We start from the raw sequence: 22,500 nt of genomic DNA on the forward strand, positions 1-22,500 counted from the left end.
AGACTTCTTTAAAGACCTGGAAAATGGTTGGATGCAGTATCATTACCCTTCAGTTACTTGTCCTGGAATTTTTGGTCCATATGCATTTTCCCCTTTACTATGTTAGTGTATGTGATACACTAACATAATTTGCCAGCTGCTTCACCCCCCCGCCCCGCAGCAGAAGCAAAGAGACATGGGTTTAAAAGGTGGTGGGGAAGGGGAGGAAATAATGCTTTATGAAAGAAATGGTGCTGGGGGGAGGAATGTCAGTGCTCTTATCCTTCTTACTGTTTAAATTTAACAGTTCAACAGATGCATTACCTCTCAGCTCATCAAGTGGTTTAGCAATTTCCGTGAGTTTTACTACATTCAGATGGAGAAGTATGCACGGCAAGCCATCAACGACGGGGTCACAAGCACTGAGGAGCTGTCTATAACCAGAGACTGTGAGCTGTACAGGGCCCTGAACATGCACTACAATAAAGCAAATGATTTTGAGGTAGGCACTGATCTTTGTTTCTCTATGTGTGTGAGTTGCTCCGAGGTCCAGGCTGCCTTTAAAACAATGTACCTTTTTGATCTGGCCGTGACCAGTGGAATCTTGGCATTCCACATCCTTGAATGATGCTAATTAATCTTTTTAGCCCTGGTAGCTGGAGACTTATGCCTCACTAGGATCTGACAACAGATAAAAGTTTTCACTTGTTTTAACAAGTTTCTTAGTTTCAACTTTTTTGAAGTTCCCTTTAGGAGGGACAGTAGTAAAAGAAGTCACCTCACAGCTCTTCTAAAGCTCCCTAATTGTGTGATCTCTGCTTTTCTTCACTTGATTTACAGAATTAAAATGCATTTGCTTTGTCCAGCTGCAGGATAAAATGAGTACTCGAAGTAAATGCTTGGTTTTCTGCTGTAACAGGTTTGTGGCTTTGATTAAGATTCCTGTTTACAGGCCAGCCTGGTAGCTCAGCAGACTATTGTTATCATTAACATGCTGACCCTCGGCGATACCACGGGAGAGTGTTTCTCCCTGCTGAGGATGGCAGTTTGCATTGTTCAGGTAGTCAGATGTAATGATGCATTTGAACAGGGTGTGCATGTGGGGGAGGCTTGAGTAATCCCATCTCTTGGTGGGGTGGGAAGTGATGGTGGTACTAATTATGAATTTTTTAATAGTTTTTGTCTGCACCAGTCACTCAGGGTCGAGTTGCATGATGATCCCCCTCCTGTAACAAAAGTTTCATTTGTCAGCATGGAGAGGGTGATTTCCTGCCTAAAATCCTTCTGGTGGATTTTTAGCAGGGTTTGTTCTCATAACACATAAGTTCAGATAATGCAAAAAAAAGTCTAAGCAAAGACTTTGTTGTCTTTCTTGGTTGTCTCCCCCCCTTCTGGGCTGGCCAGAGAAAACTCTGACTTCCAGAATTTTCTGGAAGGATGTTTGCATGGAAGGGACATAGGAAGCAAGAGGGGGGAAGAGAATGTTCCTCAAAGGTTTTGCAAGTCATGGTGAATGATGGCAACATCTAGACTGTTTTTGGTGTGCCATGACACCCCAGGCACTCTCAAGAGCTCTGGTCCTGCTAGGAGCTCCAGCAGGCACAAGACAAGAGACTCCCACCCCTGGGATGTAGGTCTGCCCTGATGCCAAGCCACAGTCACTAAACAGAGGAACAGAAAAAGAGATACACCAGGAGAAAAGTGTGACCAGCTTTTCCCTTGTGCTTAGATTTCCTCGAGTTTTTTTCTTACTAACATTTTCTGTTTGTAGAACATAGGTTGAAATTTTCCTTGCACTCAAAACTCATACTCTTGGTGATTTCAGACACTTATTACTCATTTTCAAAGTGTTTGTGCCAGTGTTAATGTAAGTGGATTACTCCAGTGAAGAATTGTGGGGAGTGTATATGTGTTTTCAAGTAGATAAGAAAACATAAATCTCATATGTTTAGTACTGATAGTGATTGCAATCTCCTCAGCCAAGGGTCCTGCAGTGGGTTGGAAAAGGGCCCCTTGGTTTGTTTTCCTCCATCACTGAGGGAAAGGAATATTATAAATGGTGATTGAAAATTCATTCATTTAGTGTCTTCCTTGTGTTATGTACTATAATGAGAATTTCCTAGAGTTCAGGTCTTGGTTTTGCTGAGGACCCAGCAGTAATGAGAACATTAAGCTGTGTGGTGCAGTGTTTAATGTAGACAACGTAACTTTTCCTGATAAATACCCAGCCCCTCCCCCACAAGCTGGAAAGCAAAAATGACAAGTACTGTAATGTTGAAATTGGATCCAAAAGGATTTAGCAAACTGAGCATTTGCCATATTTAGCATCATCAAAGTTCCTTCCTCTCATACTTCAATGATGCTTTCCTGATCTTCTGATTAGTCTGATATGCTATTTCTCTTAAATCTCCGACACTATCATTCCTGAACCCTTCCGTTTATCTGTTCTTGGGTCACATTCATGCATATACTTCATGCATACAGGTCTAAACTGACTATTAGGAAACAAATTCTAAAGTTAGAATGTGTGTTTGGTCCATTTTAGGCTGCGCCATTGATTTGTTCAAGAATTTGTGATACTGTGTTCCTTTCCCTGGGCATTGCCGCTGACAGCTTGTAGCAAAGTCAAATACGATGTTTAACAAACCACATGTCCTATCGTTTTTTAGCTTTGCCATTGTACCTTTGTGGCTGTGAGCCAGAGACAGATCCAAGGCTTCCTCCTGTGCAGTGCAACTTTGCCTGTGTTTTGTGTGTACATGTGTGTAGCCAGTTCCACATTTTTCTCTCTTGCGGTAGGGTTAGCTGGAGAAACGTGCTGAACTGAACAGAGCAGTTAGGGACTGAGTTTTGAAAGGGAAAAAAAAAACAGTTTGGGATTTTTTCATGGAAGATGAAGGTGCTTCTCTATTCTGGGGCCATTCCTCCAGGGAGGAAGAAGGTGGGCTGTCCCGGTGAATGGAAGCCACAAATGTCAGTGTCCCAGCTCAAGTTGGTCAGAAAGAGAGGACAGCTTGCTGTGCCGCTTGATATCTTTCTCATCTGCGGTGTTGCCATAGGCTTTTGAGTGCCAGCTGCAATAACTGAAGACAGGTATTGTTGCTATGTATTAAAGGAGAAAGAAAGAAAAATAAAAATAAATAATTTCCTAACTCTCTTTCAGTCTGCCCTAACAGAGGTCATCAGAGCTCTCAGTGGTGACTCTGACAGGATGATTGAAAACCAGGGGGATACCATGCTTTGAGTTAAAGTAGAAATATGGTTGAAAAACACGTGTTGAAACAAAGATTAGTTTAACATGAGTTTAAAAATACAGATAGAGGGGTTTTTTTTTCAGATTTAGGTACTTAAAACAAGCGAAAGAAACTGTCCTGAGGACAACACCTGAATTTTAGCCTTGCTTTGTCTCCCACTCCTTCTCAATCCTTGTTCCCTGGCAAAATTAGCAGTTACCATCGTTCTCCACGTATTAACACCTCTCTGCACAGTGCCCATTCCTTTTCCTAGAGGGCATTTAACGACTCAGCCTTAGTTCTGAAGTGTCAGGGTGGTGGCAGCTCTGCTCTCTGCCCCTTGCCTGCTCCTCCCGCTTGCCCTGCTCCTCTGTGGGGTGGGCAAACCAAAGCAAGCCCCGCATGCGCCATCGTCCTGAGCTCAGCCTGCCCGCTGCTTCACGGGAACTTGCCCGGTTTTGCAGATGTAGTTATTGAGACGGATCACAATAGTGAGGTGCCTGCCAAGCTGCGTTATTTGCACAAACACACTGTCTGCAGTTTTGGTACAGTGGGGCTCGATGCGAGGATTGCCTCGTTTCACAGTGCTAGTTACGGCACATGTCGTTTCCAAGGGGGAGAAAACCATTTCTAAGGAGTTTGCCCTTCCTTTGGCAGGGGAAAACCATACTAGTGGGAAAAACCTAATTAAGACCAGTTGTACTCTTAGGTCTTAGCAGGATGTTTAACTTAAGGCACTCTCAGTTAAAACCCATAAAAACCAATGGGATGATGTAAAACAAGTCAAATAACACCACCTATAAAATCTAAGTAATAACCCAGTCACGTAAGCGGCCTACAAGCCCTTGAGAGGAAGCAGGCTGCCAACATTTTCAGAAGTGATGATGATTTTAGGTCAATTTCATTTTGGGATGCTCAATAAGAGTCACTTTGTCAGGAGGTCCTCAACAGTCCGTTCCCTTAAAATGAAGTGTGCCCAGCACTGCATCCAAAAATTAAAGACATCCTAAATTATAAAAAATGCTGGCCACTCATATGCTTATTTTAGGAACCTGTATTCTTCCCCAGTTTCATCTGCAGGATTCATCTTGAACTAAATTGGTGTTTATCAGTGGGAGAATTAAAGTCCTCCATCCTGATTCTCATTTAAACTAAGGCCACTTTTGAGTGGTTTTGCAGCACACAGGCACAGTAAAGTACAGTTTATAACCACCCTAATACTCTGGAGCAGTGCAAAGTGCCCCCAAGAGAAGTGAAAATCAAGTCTGTAACCTGCTAACTTGCATCCTGAAGGTTGCTCTTTCCGTGCAAACTGCCCTGCTGTGGCAGTCTCCATGCTTCTGGTGGTACCAGCAGTGAGCACAGCCCAACGGGACAGTTGTTTGCTTCAGTATTCCACTCCTCACATTTCTCCCTCAGCTGTATACTTGCTCCTTCAAGGGCTTTATTGTTGTAGTGTTTCAACATCGTTCTCAGCATTCTTAAAGACAGAGTCGGAAGGCTGCTGTCTGCTGATCTGCACAAGGGGAGTAAAGCTGCTCTGGCAGTTTTGAGAATAACAAATGTAACTGTCCTGTGTTCTCTGAAGGAAAACTGAAACATAGGTGGCCAGATGGTATTTCTTTTTCACTTAAAAATCTTGGTTTCAGGAAACTTAATTGATGCCCTCTGGCCTTTTTCCTTTCCTTTTTTTTTTTTTTCCCCCTCTAATTTTGAAGAGGCTCCCTTGTGAAACAGCAGAGCTTTCCTTGGAACTGCACAGGACATGAACCTGGTTTTTAATCAAGTAACAAAATCCATGGCTTTCAATAGAAGGTCCGTGCGTTGCATGTATCAATTAATGCTTATTAATCAGTTTTTGCAGTTAGTTGAACTGCAGACCGTAGTTGGAAGCTATTAGGGGGAGAGTTGCGAGAGGAATACTATTGCAGCACTACACCCAGGTCTGCTGTTTGTGTCCTTTGGAATCAAGGTGTTTGTATAATGAAGTTGGCATGTTGATATATGATCTATTTTTTAATGTCATTACAATTTTAGTTCCCTCTGCCTTTTTGTCATTGGGTTGCATTTAAGCACAGCAAGCCCAACTTTAAACTTCCTTACTCAACAGCTTTATTAGTTATAACGTACCGTGACCTTTCTCAACATTCTTAAAGAAAAAGATACAGTGTAATGTCACTTTACTTTGCTTATTGTTCTTTGTTGTGGTGAACAAAGCATTTTCTACAGTGGCTATAGCACATAATTATACAGCTTTCAATAGCGGTGTCTTGGCACATATCAAAGTTCAGAAGAGCCTTTAGAAAAAAAAAGATGTTTTGTGGCAGCCTAGGGAGGGTCTCATCTTTCCTTCAGAAAATAGTTCAAGGCTCTTCTGTCAAGCTTCCCTACTTAGAGCTTTTTCTCCTCCTGCTTCATAAAGTTTAAAGGGGATTCAGTGGAGTTCTATGATCTATTTCCTTTGAAAGATTGTTCCTTTGCACAGAGAAGTCCTTTGACTTCAAGAGTTCACAGATTCATGTCTTTAGGTATCATATGTCTGACCTTATCAGTTACTCTATTTAATGTAGGAGAAAAAGTCTCAACTCTTTGTGTTTGTCTGTTTTGCCTCTGTGAAATGATTTGGTGAAAAGACCATCCTTTTTAACACACCACTGAGAGGCCGTTTCTGACTGTAACCTACCCTGTGGTTCTCCTAAAAAAAAAAAAAAAATTGTCCTTGTGTTTTGTGTATGGATGATTTCACAGTGAGAATAGAATTATACAAGGACAGACACACATAAAAAAAATCTTTTGCTCTTTTTTCCTAAATGATCTATTGGCTATTTTGGTGGCTGCTACTCTGGTTCCCCAACAGGCACAACCATTTAACAAACACAGAGATAGCGGCTGGAGTGCTGGGCCAGCAGTAGGTTTTCCCTTGCTTCGACCTACCCCAAAGGCCTTCATAATTAATTGTCCTTCAGAGATGAGGAAAGTTCAGAGACAGTGTGTGTAGCGATGTCTATTGTCTGACATTCAGTTCTCCTTCCCTCAGCTCTTTTTCTTCATTCCACAAAGGGTTATCAATAGGAGCAGGGAGCAAGCTCTCTTCTAACAGCTGCTGGTGGTGGCTGTAGCTTTCTGTGGAAGGTATCATTGTGTTCAGCCATCTATGGATTAAATGGCTGGAAAAGTTCTAACAACCCTTTCAAACGGGTGTGTTTATTTCATCTAGATTACACAGACCTATTTAGCTAATTAAAAACTTTCTCAGAACCCCTTCTCTCCTATTCAAGGGAAGGAAAAAAAATTAAAACACTGCTGTACTTATGAAGAATGGCTGCAATGAAACTTCATTAAATAAATGAAAAATTCGATCTGTCAGCTTTGATCCAAACACACTCAAATAAGCATAGGCTTGTTTGTTGAGTTGTTCTGTGGTTTTGGTTTGTGGTTTGTTTTTTTTTTTTCTTAGAGGGAAACAAGGTGCAAAGTAGAAAAAGCATAAAAGAAAACATTGATATAAGCTGAAAAAGAAACAAACACTCACTGAATTTAAAAAACTGCCACAGTTCGTACTGTCTCTGCTCCTAACATCAAAGTGCAAAGACACTGGAGTTTGCTAAAGAGATTATTAATATTGTCGTGCCTTCTGTGATTAATTTAGAATCCACTGTGGCATAATTATTAAACTTCATATACAACAGAACAAAATTATATACATGCTTCCTTGTTTTCCCTGATGATATGCTAAACAAAGATATGGTGGGGTTAGTAGATAGGCAAGAAGTACAGTCAAATTAGAGCTGTTTATTAACAATCGCTATGTTACTGCTCCAATTAATTGGGCGAAGCCAAAAAGGACAAATACAATCATTCTTCCACTGAACAATTTAACTAGCAAATTAGGGGGGTTTAAAATTTTTTTTTTCTCCAAAAAAATCCAAAAAAACGCCAAACCATACCAAACCAAACCAAAACAAAAAGCAACCTCCACTATGGACCTTCACCTGCTTTCTTCACAAATCCATCACTTTGCAATGGGAAGAAATAATCATATAAAACATTTTCTGGGCTCCGTCTCACTTCCCGACTGTTAAGAAGGACTGAACAACAATCAAGATCAATTATTGTACTGATTAAGTTATTATGTCTGGCATTTTGAAACAGGTTTTCTGTATTTAAGAAGAAATTGCATACAAAGTAGATGCAGCTAATATAGTAATGCAAAAAAAGATCATAAAAAATTAAAGTTATTCTTATGAATCTTTCATTAGAAGCAATGAAAAGGGACATTGGTGAAGCCAAGTGCTTTGTTCTTCTGAGCTCCTCAGAATTGTTTGCAGGTCCAGATCCTGCAAACAATTACGTACTTGAATGTCCCTTCTGCAAGAGTCCTGTTGGCACCTTCAGCCTATCTTCTGCTCTTTCACAGTTTGCCCACTTCAGCCTGTGGATTACTAGCAGAATTGTTCATCAAACAGAAGTTCTCTTTAAAAATTGACAAATTTCTGTAAAAAAAAAAAAAATACCACAAAATCACACAGCTGTATGGAGGCAAATGCTCACTTTTATGCAGGAAGAGCTGTTGTGAAATGATTTAAGGCTACTCAGAGCTTTTCAGATTACTCCCCACCGCAAATAACATGTTAAGTAGTAAATTACCCTGTTTTATTACTGATCAATAAAATAGTAATCTTGTCTTTTAGTACAGAAAAATATTTCAGTGGGTTTTTTTCTGGTTTAGTTCAGGGATAGTTGTAAACCAAAAGGCAAAATCCTCACTGCTCTCCCTGAAAAAAAAAAAACAAAACAAAACAAAACAAAAAACCAAATCAAATCCCATACTCATTTGTTTCTAACTTTGCTTTGAGAGAATCCTAGGATTGTTCCAGCTGAATGGTGTTGGGTTTCTGTTCCTGTGTGCATGTAGTGATGATGTGCTGTGGGGTTTTTTGGGCGTATTTTTTTTTTTTGTTTTATTTCTTTAACAATTATTTACCTGTACTCATCTTTATTGCCCCCTCCTCTTCTCAAGCAAAACAAAAAAAAAAAATTCCCCTTCACCCCCCTGAAAAAAAAAAGGAAAAAGAAAAGGAACCAACAAAAACAAAACAAAACTTGGCAAACTCATCTGACTCCTAGTGCCATTTCATTTTGCATTCAACAAGGGGTACTGGGAATTGAAACGTCAACTGGAGATTGAGAAAAGCACCAATTTATAGTGTGTTAGCCTTGCACAATTCAAGATTTCTTTTGCTAGCTGCACACATTATACCCCACATCTCGCCACTCTCTTGTGGCAGTTGTGAGGAATGGCTATTCCTTCCCGTGTGTGTACTACAGGCCTCTAAAGACCCTTATTTATTCTCTCCCATGTCACCTTGTGTACAGTCTGGTCTGTGACACTGATGGTGATTATGTCATTATTTTGCTCTGGGGGCTTTGGCACATCTGCAGAGCTGATGCACATCTTCTTTGTTACGCTGGCATACGTCCCATATCGCAAATGCTTCATTAGCCTTACTGCCTGCCTCCTTGCCAGACAAGAATACCCAAATCCAAGCTTCTTTTTCCTCTGGTCTTTTGTGTCTGTGATGAGCCTTTATTCATCTTCCTAGTTCTTCCCTGTTTTCTATTTTTCTGTGTAAAATCGATTTCCAGATGTCCGTCGTTCTCCAAAATCCCATGGTGGATGAGGAGTGAGAAGCAAGGTGAATTTTAACCCATGTCATCCCTCACTTGCTTAGAGTCTTATCCCTTACAAAGTGTAATGCTTTTTCTTTCATTCTTTATCTAGCAGGAATTCGTTAGGCAATTTTAAAACCTGTTTGTTTTTTTTTAAAAAAAAAAAAAGAGAAAATAAATCCATGATAACTCTTACCATTTTATAAATCCTAGCTGTGGTAATGGGTAACATGCAAGTTGCACATGTTTTTCCTGGACTTTCTTCATTTTTCTTAGACAACATAGCTAAATTTCTCACTCAGAACTTTTGGAGCAGCAGCACTGGCTCGTGAAGGTGGAGGGTATTCATGAGACCTGATCAGCTGAAATTTCTTGTATCCTGTTTTAATGTGTCACATTAGAAGGTCATAGAACATTTTGTACTGTGAAAATTGAGGAAAATGTTTGATCTTCTAAACTTTATCCAAGCTGTTCTATATAAATGTCATACCAGACAGATGTGAAATAGTAGTTTAGCTTACTAGTTTGGTAAGATTTTTCCCTCTGTTTCCCACCCAACCCGTGCTTTTTCTTCATGGCACTGAATTCTGGGCTGGATTCTCAGTGTCTGGTGTAAATCAGCTCCAGCAATCATTGCAGCTAATTAATATATGCCAGCTGAAGAGCTGTCTTTTGTTGTGTTACTATACAGTCAAGTGTGTGAATATATTTTAAATGTTAATTGGTAAAAAGTTTCATTTAGTTTTTTTTTAAACTAAACATTAAATGAAGCACTGTATTTGGAGTCACAGAGCCATCATGTTCATGGATGTCGGGTGGAGGTGGGGTGTTGAGAGACCGCCAGCTCTTCACCACTCTTCACAGAAGTAATCGTGAATGCCAGTTTATTTCTATCTTTAGCACACTTTTATAGGGTTCTACAGGGTCTGCGAGCAGAACGAGCTACTATTGGCTAACACACACAGTTTACATTTTTTCTCTTACACACAGGGATATTGTTTTGCTTTGCTCTCTCTTCTGCATGAAGGTTTCAAGGACTTTAGCCCTTAATATCACGACTTATTTCAAAGGCTGGTTTGTGCATACAGGCCTTTACTAATATATAAAATATAGCAACAAATCCCCCTTTCTCTTTTTGCACAAACCAGGCTTTGGATAAGATAACATACAACTTAGACTGTCGTCCCCTTTCTAGCATAAGAGACTTCAACCATCCTGTGATGCCCCAGCTGGCGAACCAACTTCCAATGGGATCACTATCTTCTTTCAGGGCATGCAACCCATCCTGTAGCTGTTGTAGTTGCTCATGGATGGAAGCTGAATGATCAGTAAGATCCAAGCAGCACATGCCTTCAAACTCCCCACAACCATGTCCTTGTGCTAAGAGCAAAAGGTCAATTGCAACTTGATTTCATAGTACTGCATAATATACACTACTCACATTGGCTGAAAGCTCACTTAACATTGTGGATGTTAAGTTTAATTCTTTCCTAGTCCAGCAAGCGAGCCTTTTTAGGGTGGCTAAACTTTAATTCATTCAGGCTTCGCCTTGACTGTTTGATGTTCTTCATTTTGCTAGCTATATTCAACAATTGATGTAAGCTTGGGTGGAACAAAGTAAGTTTCCCAAGATAACAGGGTCTTCCATGTGGATTAGCAGGAATCTAATTCCATGCTCTATCTCCACAGATTAGGAATATGGAACTAGGTGATCATTTTGGTAATTGTCTTGTGAGATTGCACCATGAATAAAGGCTTTACTTACAGTGGTAATAACGAGATCAGCTATAGGGTTGACTGCAACCCAGTGCTGTATTACTTTGTTAGAATGACTTTTTGTCGGGGGTTCAAACATTATCCATCCACCCGAGGTATTGGTGGAACATAACAAATCCAATTCCTCTGAGGGTTGTAACATTAAGAACTTCGGTAATTTTTGCTTGCTAACAGGCTTCAGGTTGTCTTAATGTGAAGCCAACAGTGCGATTGCACTCTTGCAACATTGCCAATCGATTCAGTCAAGTCTCATTACTAATTAAACTTTTAAATGCCGGAGGATCCCATTCAGGGACTCCTATGAGACAGGTGCGAAAGGATCTCCAGGGGTGGCTAGGCTCAAACACATTGACCTTTGGCCAGTTCAATGTGCCAGAGTGACCCATATGTTCTGTCACTTTTGGATGTTAGTTAGCAGACAGCTGGTCATGACTATACACAACACAATTACCATAAGCATTTTACCATGTAAATGACACCATATTTGCAAACTCACAGCTAAAACTTCAATTGTTAAATGAACTTTCAAAGATGCTTACACTACCTCTTGAAGAGGGGATACTTATACTTTATACTAACATAACAATTACTATACAAGCTGAACACTTAAACTATTGTCTAACTACTTTTAACACATGTGCTCTGGTATATATGTAGTCTAAGCGTGAAAGCAATTTGCTGAAAGGGTAAACACACAACTACAATTTGCCTTATATACAATTAAATGGAGTCTCTACACTTCTTAGATCTTCTACAGAATTTCTCCAGCACGATTCAGTCCTGGAACGTTCACTGCTCCCATGATGTCAGCTGGCAGTTGATCGGTGACTGAGGGCTTTGATGTTCAAGTTGTTCTTCAGATCCTTCTAAATCTTAAAACAAAGGATACCTGAAAAATTGGTAGAGACACAACATCATAATAACAACATAAAAGTTCTGTTGGCAACTGTCTGTATAGTGTTCAGACACAACTGTGTCCTGACAGGTCCACTTCTGATCCATGTCTGGAGTACCAAGGCTGTGTGATGACTTCTCTGTTCACTGGATCTCACATGTTCAGAGGCACACAGTCTGGTCAGATGAACAGGTGACCTTTCTGAACCTGCTAACAAAACACAGACACTTCTCTCCTTGAAGTTAATGAATTACACTAATTAAATGCTTTTAGGGCATCAATCTCCCCCGTTTTCTTAAAAAAAATAAAAATGAGATGTACTTCTGTTATAAGCAACAACATCAACACAAAACTATATACACAATTAATAAGAACTTATACTAGTTAAAAATCAATTAAATCTTAAACATTATTAATAACATATATAATATAAAACTGATTAATTACTAAAACACTGCACTAGCATCCCATAGTTAGCAAACAAACAGAAACAAAAATCAGTGAAGGATTGGATCATCACCTCCGGAAAATGACTCTCCAAGCCCACTTCAAAATTGATCCAGCTGTCATATTAATAGGGTCAAATTGCTGAGTCAAAAAGTGACTCAAATACTGATTTGGGACAGAAAATATCTGGATCTGTTGGCAAACATTCTGTCCAGGTAAAGTCAAGGCTTGGCCAGGGCCTAGGCTTTAAACTGGAAAGATGCCTCTTAACTCATTTCTAAAACAAGGTTCTCAATAGTAGCAGCTATGAGATGCTTACAGCATAGCAAACTGTTAAAATGCATTTGTACAAAGCAAGGGATCAGAAGCCTTAGGTACCAGACCAATTAAACCATGCAGCAGTTGGTTTAATCTGGAGCCTCCCCCATGGCAGCTGATCCTCAGCAATGGTACATCTTCTTAAAATTCTGGAAACACTGAAAAATAATAAAGCTATGAAAAACAAAATTGCAGAGATTGCAACAACCAATAGAACTCCCAATGAAGTCAAGGGTGTCACAGACTGCATTCACTTCTATCCACAAGCAGGTGTTCATCAGTGTTCCATCACAGCTGTCTCAGCTGTGGCCGTCCTCCTCTCTCTAGGAAAACAACTATACTTTGCAGTTTAAACAAGTGTCTCCAAGAAAACATAAAACAATTTCAATCAAACAATATCTAAACTCAACAATAATTATATATGACAAAAGGAAATAACAAACTTAACCTTAAAAGAATATCTAAGTTAGAAAACTTAACTTAAAAACATTCAAGCCTAAACATTATAAAACTTGACTATCCTTAATTCTATCAGCACTTAATCTATATTAAATGAAAACTTAACTTAATCTTATTCTGTTACTACAAAAGAGCAACTAAAAGTTTAATATATACCTTTTAAACACAATATAACAATAACATAAATTCACTATAAAGATTATAAAGATGTAGCAAACACATCATAATTCTATGTCATCTAGCTTTAAAAATAACCCACAATAACTGCAAATGTTACTAAAAATACTTATTCATAATAGAAATTTGCCTAGTATATGCTTAAATTGGTTAGGATGTTAAAGTGCAGTTTTTCTGAAGAAAAACCACCACAACAACACAGGATTTGGCAAGTTGCCATCCAGCTTTTGTAGCACTTTTCAAAAACATTAAGTCCAATTTTTAAACTAAAATCTAAAATCCAAATTGGTATATATGCAGTTATATGTGTTTATATAACAAAAGACTCACATTAAAATTCCCTTATTAAAATTGTGGAAAAACCAAACAAATAGATAATATATACTTTAACTTAACTTTGTCTTGTACAGTAAAATTCTCTTGACTAATTATTTTTTTTTTTTTTTTTTTTTTAAACCACAAATCTCTTCTGTAGATAACATTAATTGGAAGAAGGTTTTCCTAGAAGCTAAAAATCATACCATGTTTTAACCTTGGATTCTAAAACTAGTTATTGCAAGGCAACTTCTGTTAAGCACTTTTTTCCCCTTTTTTTTTTTTTTTCTTTTTTTTTTTTTTTTTTTTTTTTTTTTTTTTTTTTTTTTTAAACCTTCAAAGAACCACAATAATTTCTCTAGTAAAACTCTAAAAACTGCAATTGCATAAACTCATAATTACTTAAAACACAAAATTAACTCTAAAAGGGTATACAAAAACACTCCGAAAACCCAATAAATCACGACCGTGCAACAAACCAGGCACCATCCCAGTGCCCCCCCCGAGAGAGGGAGCGGGGGGGGTGGACGGCCCACTCTGCTGCTGCTGCAGCTCTGCTCTTATCTTTCTTCACATTCTCCACATACTCTCGCAGCGAGGAAAAACGGAAAGAAAGAAAAAAAAAGCCTCACAAAGTTAACTTTAACAAATGCAGTTTTTCTCTCAATCTCTCTTGTTGTTTGCTGATAGAGGAAGAAGGCATACTTTTGCAAAAGCAGGCGATTTTACACGAAAAGTCTCTCACGGCCAGGTGCTAACAACGGTGATCATTGCCGTTTATCAGCTTCTAATTACAAGGATGAATTTTGAACTAGATACCATATAGTTTGAGATTTTTTGACTAGTTTGTCTCTCTTTGAAGCTGTCTGAGCCACCTGTTTCTGCTCAGCTCTTTCTGTAATTGTTCAGAGTGGCCTTGGAACTTTTCTTGCGCTCACCTCGCTCCCTCATATCTTCCTGGTTCGGGTGGAAACCAGTCTAAATCTGGCTTCTTTTCTTTCAGGGTGGTAAAGATGGAACTTAAATAAGGTTGTAGTGCTAAAAGTGACTTCAAAAAATGAAGCAAATAGTTCCGGATGTATCACATCCTGCCATAACTGAACAGATTCTGTTCGTTGTTTCAGCGTTCCCTGTGGAACTTTTTTCTCATTATTTTCTTTTCCCTAACTCTCCCTCCCTCTCTCCATGGGCAGTATAGATAGGAGAGCTTGCCCAGCAGTGGGAGGTAAAGGCATCTGCCGCTGTGACGCAGGTAGAATTACAGGGCTCACATCCTCAGCATATCTCACTTTTCTGTTTTTTAAGGTATTATATCAGTCCGTTCTTGCCCCGCAAGAAGCAGTGAGCACTGCAAATGCTCATGACAATTAGCCCATATAATGAGCATATTCAGGTCCTTTTCCCTGGCTGCTCCGCCTCGTTTAACGAGGATGCAGAGAAGCAGTTTTTCTGCCGCTACAAATTCCACATCCATGTTAGCGGCTCGGCGGCAGGGGGGAAGGGTGCGACCCTTCTACCACGCCCCTGCCTTCGGACTCCCCCAGCGACTCACCCCCGTTGATTCGTGAGCCGCCTATCTGGTACCGATCCAAGGCAGCATCTATCTGCACTCAGATCCGCTCCACCAACCTCGGTCCAAGGCTCCGTCCCACCGTGTGTGGATCCACTGAAGCCCCCCTGCCCGCAGGGTGTCCCGTTCAGAGCGCCAAATGTTGAGAGACCGCCAGCTCTTCACCACTCTTCACAGAAGTAATCGTGAATGCCAGTTTATTTCTATCTTTAGCACACTTTTATAGGGTTCTACAGGGTCTGCGAGCAGAACGAGCTACTATTGGCTAACACACACAGTTTACATTTTTTCTCTTACACACAGGGATATTGTTTTGCTTTGCTCTCTCTTCTGCATGAAGGTTTCAAGGACTTTAGCCCTTAATATCACGACTTATTTCAAAGGCTGGTTTGTGCATACAGGCCTTTACTAATATATAAAATATAGCAACAGTGGGGGGGTGTTGTTTTTATTTTTGTGAGGCACGCTTGCCAAAAGAGGAGGTCCCAACCAATCCTGTCTCACAGTGCAGGGTCAGGGCTGTGTGACTGACTTTAACAGAAGTCTTACAGATAGGATTGCCCATCCTATAGGACTTTGGATAGGTCACCTTCACACAGAACACTGTTTCCTTGATATATTCAATGTGTTTTTAAATGGACGAGGGTCGAGCTCTCATGATGTCAATTAGCAAACTGTCAAAATACTTCGGAAACCGTGGGAGAGGTTCAGCAGCACTGTGACCCGTGCTGGTTTCTGGGCCAGCTTTCTAGGGTCCTGCCCTTTCTCAGAGCAGATATCCCTGGCCTGAGAGAGCACTGGCAGTGCAGGTCTGCTAGCAGGCAGACCTCACAGCATTGGTGAGGAGTGCAATAGGGACGCTGTTTTCAAACATACCTAAATCTGTAAGGGGAACTATTGAGGCAGTGAGGAAGTGGCAGCAGGATATTGCAAGCATCCATGAGGACACTATGTCCTTCACTTGTGTGAGACAAAGCAAACCTGGGAGCAGAAGGAGACGCAGTTTGTAGCAGTTGTAACATTAATAGCACAAAAGTGAAGAAATGCCATTCAATCCAAGTGGGAGGCAGTCTTCGAAGCACTGGATCCCTTGCTTCCACATAGCCCATCGCCTGCAGCACTGGAGTATAGCTGAATTTTGTGTGCAGAGAGAGTCTTCCTGATAGGTAAGTGTGGGTGGGTGACAGATAGAAGGACAGCCAGAAGGGCTGGCTGAAGGTAATCAGTGTTTTGGAGATGATTTCTCCCTTTAGATCTGGAAGGGGCAAGGTTCAGCTTTCTTATCTGCAGAGGGGGAAGGTACACGGGCGGGCTCTGACTCGTTTTGTGTGCCCTCTGTGGGGGGGCTGTTTCAAGGCTCCGGTGGAAATGTGCTGTTGGAAGAAGCCCTGTCCAGGTGGTCCAGAGAGCTCAAAGAGGTGGCCTTGAACTTGTTTCTCTAGTTAGTGGAGAAGCTTTGTAGAGAGCAGCAAACCAGGGTGGCATGATCTCTGTTGCTAAGCAGACACTGCTGCAGTTGGGACTTAGGCACAGTCCCATAGATTGAACTGTGGCAGAGACATATAAATGCATTTAAAGCAGTTAGCCTGCAGCTTCAGAAAGTTTTTAGGGGAGAGAAGGGAAAATAAACATCGCAAATGAAAGGTCTTTAAGTGCCAAATATCAGTGTTTGGCGGGGCGGGGAGAGCAGGAGCTGGAGCAGCTTATCTCTTACAATTGCAGAGAGGGCTGGCTCCATCAGATGAGGCCCAGCCTCGAGGTTATCTAATCCAGCACTGTCTGCAGTCACAGCATTTCCTTCCGCAAGGGATAAAGGGGAGTCAAATGAGAGGGAGCTCAGTCCATTAGGATGTAAGACTTTGTCTTCTGGCCTCACAGGCTTGTGACCCTCACCAGGCCCTAGCAGGTCCTGCACTGGAGCTTGTAACAGGGTGCTTGTAGCCCACTCTGGCCAGGCTGCAGGATGGCATGGCTCAGGATGGCATAGATGGAGCAGTTTATCCCATCATGATGGGCTCCGGATGCTTATAAAAGCATTGTTGCACTGGGAGGAGATTTTTCAGAATTGATCAGTGGGAGCCTAAGCTGGTGGAAACAGCTTTATTTGCAACACACCTCTCCCATAACCATGCAAAATTTCCTTCCCCTGCCCATAGCCTCTGCCACTGGAAAGAAGAAAGGAGGTACCCTCTGCCAGAGGGCATGCTTGCCACCTTCATGACACCCCCAAAAGGACCCTGGTGACAGCCTGCTTCCCTGCCAGACTGATTAAACACCACCTGCTTCCCATCCTTCTCCCCTAACTCCCTCCTCACTCCCCCAGCCCAACCCATGCAAACCAAGGAGGGGGAAGGCACAGTTGGAGCTTTTCAGGGCCAGACACAGAAGACAAAGGTGATTGCAATGCAGAGAGATGGGAAGAGTGTGCAAGAGCAAGCAACACCAATTATAGATGTTACTGTACTGTTGCAACATATATATATAATATATATATTATATATATATATATATAAAGATTTATTCTAGACGCATAATCATTTTAATTATCTCTTCTACTATAGTGTTAGTGGTCCACCTATGGACCCAAATTCTACTGAACATTAAAAAAAAAAAAAAAATCCTTGCAAATTACAAGTTCTGTGACCCACTTTATATCCATGGTCTAACCAATAGTTTCTGCATGCCTGGATCTTTCACACATAGAAATACACTATGAAAGTAGAGGACTTGCTGCTGGTGCAAGACATAACCTGCTCATCTCAGTCCAGGCTGTGCCTCCTGGTCCTTCTGAGTAACACATCACGTTCACAGCTGACTGATGTGTCCAGGAGGATATGCAGTAACCTCTCTGCTGAGCCAGAATTGGGTGGTCATCCTTGTACTCACTTTTCTGGACAGGTTTTTTGTGGGCGCCTCTATGTGGTACCTGTCAGAATTTGGCAGCAGGGTACATAATATGCTGCTTGGCATTGTAGGCAGCCTCTTGTAGCAGATTGCATTTCACCACAGTGGACTGAGTTAAAGTTAGACTATTCTTGTGTATGAGAGTTGTATTTCTCCTTCAGTTTTTGTATGAGACAGCTTCTGGGGTGTGGCAGTAACCCCTCCAGTGGCTCTTTCTTACATTTCCCAACACACACTAAATGCCCAGCTAGCATAAGCTGTAGGAGTCTTAGTGATTTTTCCATTCTGTGGCACTGCCACTGGCAATGCAGCAAGTTAAGGGCAATCAGAGTTTCCATTAGAAGCCTCTACATCTCTTGCAGTTCTAACTCATCAGTATGGCAGAAGAGGAAATTTAATAATCTTCCCAGAGATTTAATAATCTCTGTTGATGATTTTTGAGAACAGAGAAGGGGAGAACTGAATTTGAAGGTGTAAAAAGTCTAAACAAATTGGAAATGTTAAGTCCTTGTTATTTTGTCTTATTCCACTCTACTCCCGATTCTTACCAAGTTTTGTATTTGCAAGCCAGAGTAGCTCTGTTTCCGTGATGGAATGGCTCATCCCCTGCGCCGTGGGTGCAGCAGTTCCGGGACAGGGATCCCACAGAGCGCAGTGCTGTGCGTGGGGCAGGACGGGGAGATGGGAACAGGGGTCCCACCAGGGAGCACCCCAGGAGGCAGCAGGGATGTGAGTGAGCTGCAGCAGCGCTGTTTGTGCTCAGCCACCAGCGGCGCTCGGTGCTCCAGCCGTGCGGGGAGCCTGCCGAGTACTTCCCAGTCTTTATTTGTGGAAAAGCTTAATTGAAATGCAAGTGATTAAATCTAATGTATCATGCAGTATCCATTTTCACTGCACTACCACTTTCACTTCCCCGATATTATCAGGCATCTCAGCAGCCCCACTGTCAGGTTTTTTTCCTTGTAAGAGCCATGCCCATTCTCTCTCCTCTTTGTGAGCTGGGCAGAGGAGATAACAATAAGCCAGTAGTAGATTACTAGTGCTCCAAACTCTCCTCATGGGATAGGGGATCTCAGCTTTATTTTAAACAAACATTTTAAAAATACATCCTCAAATAATTTTCCAGCTTTTTTAAAAGAGTAAAAGAAACTACACTGCAACAGCAAATGCAGGCAACCTCTGTTGTTGGCCTGATTTTTCTCTTTTGAAGCAGACTTGGACAAATGTTTTTCCCTTCCCAATATTAGTGCTGTCCCAAAAGAGTGGCCTTCTCTTTGTGTGGCGTAGTGGGAGAACAGACTTTCCTAAACAGCCACCCAGTTTCTTGTCCATTTTTTTTCTCTTTCCAAAAATTCTATTTCTTAAGGAATTTGTACAGCAGGAGTTGTGAGAGGAAACTTGAAGGCAAAAAATGAAGATCGCGGTGGCACCACATAGCTACTTCTGTAGCCAGGGGAATTGGGACACACATAGAGGTGGGCAAAACAACACCCTGCATTCTAGGAAGGTTCTGGTTGGGAGAAGAGTGTGTTTACTAGAGCATCCAATAGTTGAGGTATTTTTCATTTGTGTTTTTAAAATAAAAGCATCCTTTCCAACTATTTCCCTCTCCTCATAAGTGATAATGGAAGAGGCATTAGCCTTTCCATTCCCTGAGCCAACCTGTTTTTTTTCTAAGAGGTGTCCAGGATGTTCAGCCAATTGAGTGATCTAATTAGCTGAAAATTGTTAATTTCCTTTACCTTATAAAGCACCTAACACAGAAACTGTTAAATAATGTTAAGTGTCAGACTTAAACTGAGAACATTGGGCCATATGCTGCTGTGGCTCTCACGCCAAAAAGTGTAGCAACTTACTCCAAAACCTGCCTCCAATTCCTGTGTAGAAGCCAAAGCCTCCTGCTTGATATGCTGCCACACCAACTCGCAGTGCTAAGATGGTCCCACACAGCAGCTCACTGCACTCGGGGAGCAGGGAATGTGCATGAGAGGAGGGGACAATCTGGATGAACGTGGCAGGAGCCAGGACACCGGTGAGGTGTTGCAGACACTGCCCTTGCAAGCCGGGGAAAGCCGACGGTGGGGCAATGCTGCTCAGGGCAGTGTTAGCCTGGAAAAGGCACCAGATGTGTGCCTGCAGCTCCCGATTGCACAAGATTGCTCTGCAGGGGACCAGGTGGATAGGTGAGCTGCCTGGAAGCTCCTTCTTAAAGCAGCAGGGTCTCTGGATTGGTGGAGTGCACGCTAGGGAGGGGCTGGTCTGAGCATCACCAGTCCCTCTGAGCCCTCAGAGAAGTGGGTCCAGAGACAGTGAGATGTCTTACTGCTAGGGAGGGATGCAAAAGGGTTTGTCCTTGATATGTTTCCTACAGGACACAGACTGTGGGTGCGAGAATGTGCATTTAGGTGCCAACTTTCCTCCAATGCCCACAGGCTTAAATCTTTCTCCCATGAGAAGAGGCTCAGGGCTACGTGTTTGTGCCACAAGTGGAGTTTCTCAATCGTCTCCTTTAAGAAGGTTTCTTTCTGCCCCCAAAGCTCACCTTACCCTGACTTTGGGAGTGAGGGGTGCCTGTGCCAATCTAGTTTGTGCTTTGTATGAGGTTTTCTTGGCAGAAGTATTTCTCCCAAATCTCTTCTGCCGTCACCGTACCTGTTGGTGTGGATCGCTGTGCACACACACTAAAGCTGTCTGATCTGGAGCTACCCATGGTGAGACTGCTTCCCAGTAGTGGACTCATCATCCTGGAGAGGTTCTCCAGCAGCTGTCTAATAGGTGCTGTTTATGTCTTAGCCTTGGGCTCCCTACAGAGCTCTTCTGTATAGCTACTGTCCAGATCATCCAGCAAGAAGAGTGATCTGGCCTTGCCCCTCTCATCCCCTCCAACCTGTTTACTCCCATCACCACGACCTTGTGCTCTGCAATGCGAGCAGCCTTCACCAGCTGAAGACCTCTGATCCTAAGTCCATGAGAGATTTTGGCTTTCCTGTTTGGCAAGGTGACTTGTTGCCCACCAGGTCAACATGAATAAAGACTTCTAAAATCCTTAACGTCCTGCAATTGGAAAAATTGAAAAAAACATCTTGAGCTGTCTATGCTGCATTCCTTTATTTTTGCTCATAGTTAGGATCAGAAAAATCCAAACTCACATGCACCAAGAATTCTACTTTATATAAAATTTGAAAGTAAAATCAATCCTGGTCCAATCTTATCATTTTTAAAGTATGTTTATCCAGCTTTGTAGTAGGAACAAGCAGACTGTTTGAAGGCCACATAGTTTTCAAACCTTGGTTGCAACACGTTACCCCATTTTGAAACCGTCTTTATCTAGCCGAGAAAACTAAAATCTGTTTGACAAAGTAGCACTCCAGCCAGTTTATCTTGCAATATGGCTTTAGCTCACAGAGCCTATTGATTTCCTTAAATTAATGTTTACAGAATGCTACTGAATTTCACTCAACGGGACATTGTTCTTTTGAAGCTTTGTAAAATATGATACAGAGTGTTACTGCCATTTGTTCCTTTGCTAAGACTGATGAAACATTTATTTTTTTAAAGCTCAGCCTTGAACTATAGCTGTTTCCTACAAGTGTGTTTACTCTTGGAACATTAGTAATACAACACACTATCAGACTCCAGCACAATACCACAGGCAAAGTCTGTAGGTACGCTCTGGCCAGCCTAATCGTAGAAATGGAGCTGAAGTTTAACACAGATTAGACATCATATGAGAAAAGGTTTCAAGCTTAGCCCAGCTGTCCCTGTCTGAAGGATCTTCAGATGTGTGTGCTACAGCCAAGCAGTTGTCTGACGCTGTTACAATATTAGAACGATTGCGTTGGTCTTGGTACTTCTAAACACGGGACCCCGGACTGAAAATTACTGTGTGATCCTTTCCCTTTGTCCCCCCAGACAAGGTGAATGGCTTTATGGTCGCCTTGCTCCTGGCTTAGAGGCTTCTGATCCAGTCTCTGAGGACTGCTTTCAAATCTCCTTCAAGAGCATTTGCATTACTTATGTCCACCCAAACCTAGTGGTTTTCTAAGATGAGGTTGCAGTTACTTACTGTAGAAATTTTACAAGAAATCACAGCCATCAATGGCTTGGCAATTTTGCTACTTCTTTCTGCACACATCATTCCAATAAGTCTTCACTCTTTGCAGGCCTAAACTGGGCACTGTAAGGGTATGTATTTTATCCCACAGGCATTAGAGGGAACCGCTCACTTGGAATATGAGTCGGAAAAATGTGCTCCTGAGGATAATGTGTCCCCCAGCCCAGCACAACCAGAGGTGGACCATCCATAGGCAACGTAAACTCTCTGTTGAAACCAGTGGGGTGGTGAAAATTTACGCTGCTGAGAAGCTGACCCTTGGTAGCCTCCCACATGTGCTTAAGGAGAGGGCCTTAAACTCCCCAGTTATTGCATGCAATATTAATGTGCCAGCTGGCAAGAGAGACAAATATAAGTCATTTGAGCACCTAAGATGTGGGCATCTTGCTTTGTAAGACTGTCTGGGAGCAGATGACTTTTCTTTCTATCGTGGAAGTTCTGTGTAACCAAGTCCCAACTCCCTGCAGAGGGGAAAGGAAAGCCAGCTCTGACTTCTTGCCTCTTTATCTAGTAATCTCTGTGTGGCCTTCCTAAAGCATGTGAGTTTATCCATTTAAGTCCACTCTGTCTGCAGTACAAGCCCCCAGCTTGTGCTACTGCTGTCAGGAGATATGTCTCTCCTTGATCAATATTTACTTAACAA

At 41.8% G+C, this 22,500-nt stretch overlaps 1 protein-coding gene across 5 annotated transcripts in view; it reads left to right on the forward strand.

Moving 5' to 3' along the window:
• Positions 1-22,500, forward strand: part of PROX1 (prospero homeobox 1) — a 55,726-nt gene that overhangs the window by 21,734 nt on the left and 11,492 nt on the right. For all 5 annotated transcript variants that reach the window (XM_058834994.1, XM_058834998.1, XM_058834996.1 and 2 more), the window contains one exon: positions 287-481. In XM_058834994.1, the coding sequence (XP_058690977.1) occupies positions 287-481 (195 nt within the window). The remainder of the gene's footprint in view (positions 1-286; positions 482-22,500) is intronic.

The sequence above is a fragment of the Poecile atricapillus genome, chromosome 3, assembly GCF_030490865.1.
Source record: "Poecile atricapillus isolate bPoeAtr1 chromosome 3, bPoeAtr1.hap1, whole genome shotgun sequence".
Classification (NCBI taxonomy): domain Eukaryota; kingdom Metazoa; phylum Chordata; class Aves; order Passeriformes; family Paridae; genus Poecile; species Poecile atricapillus.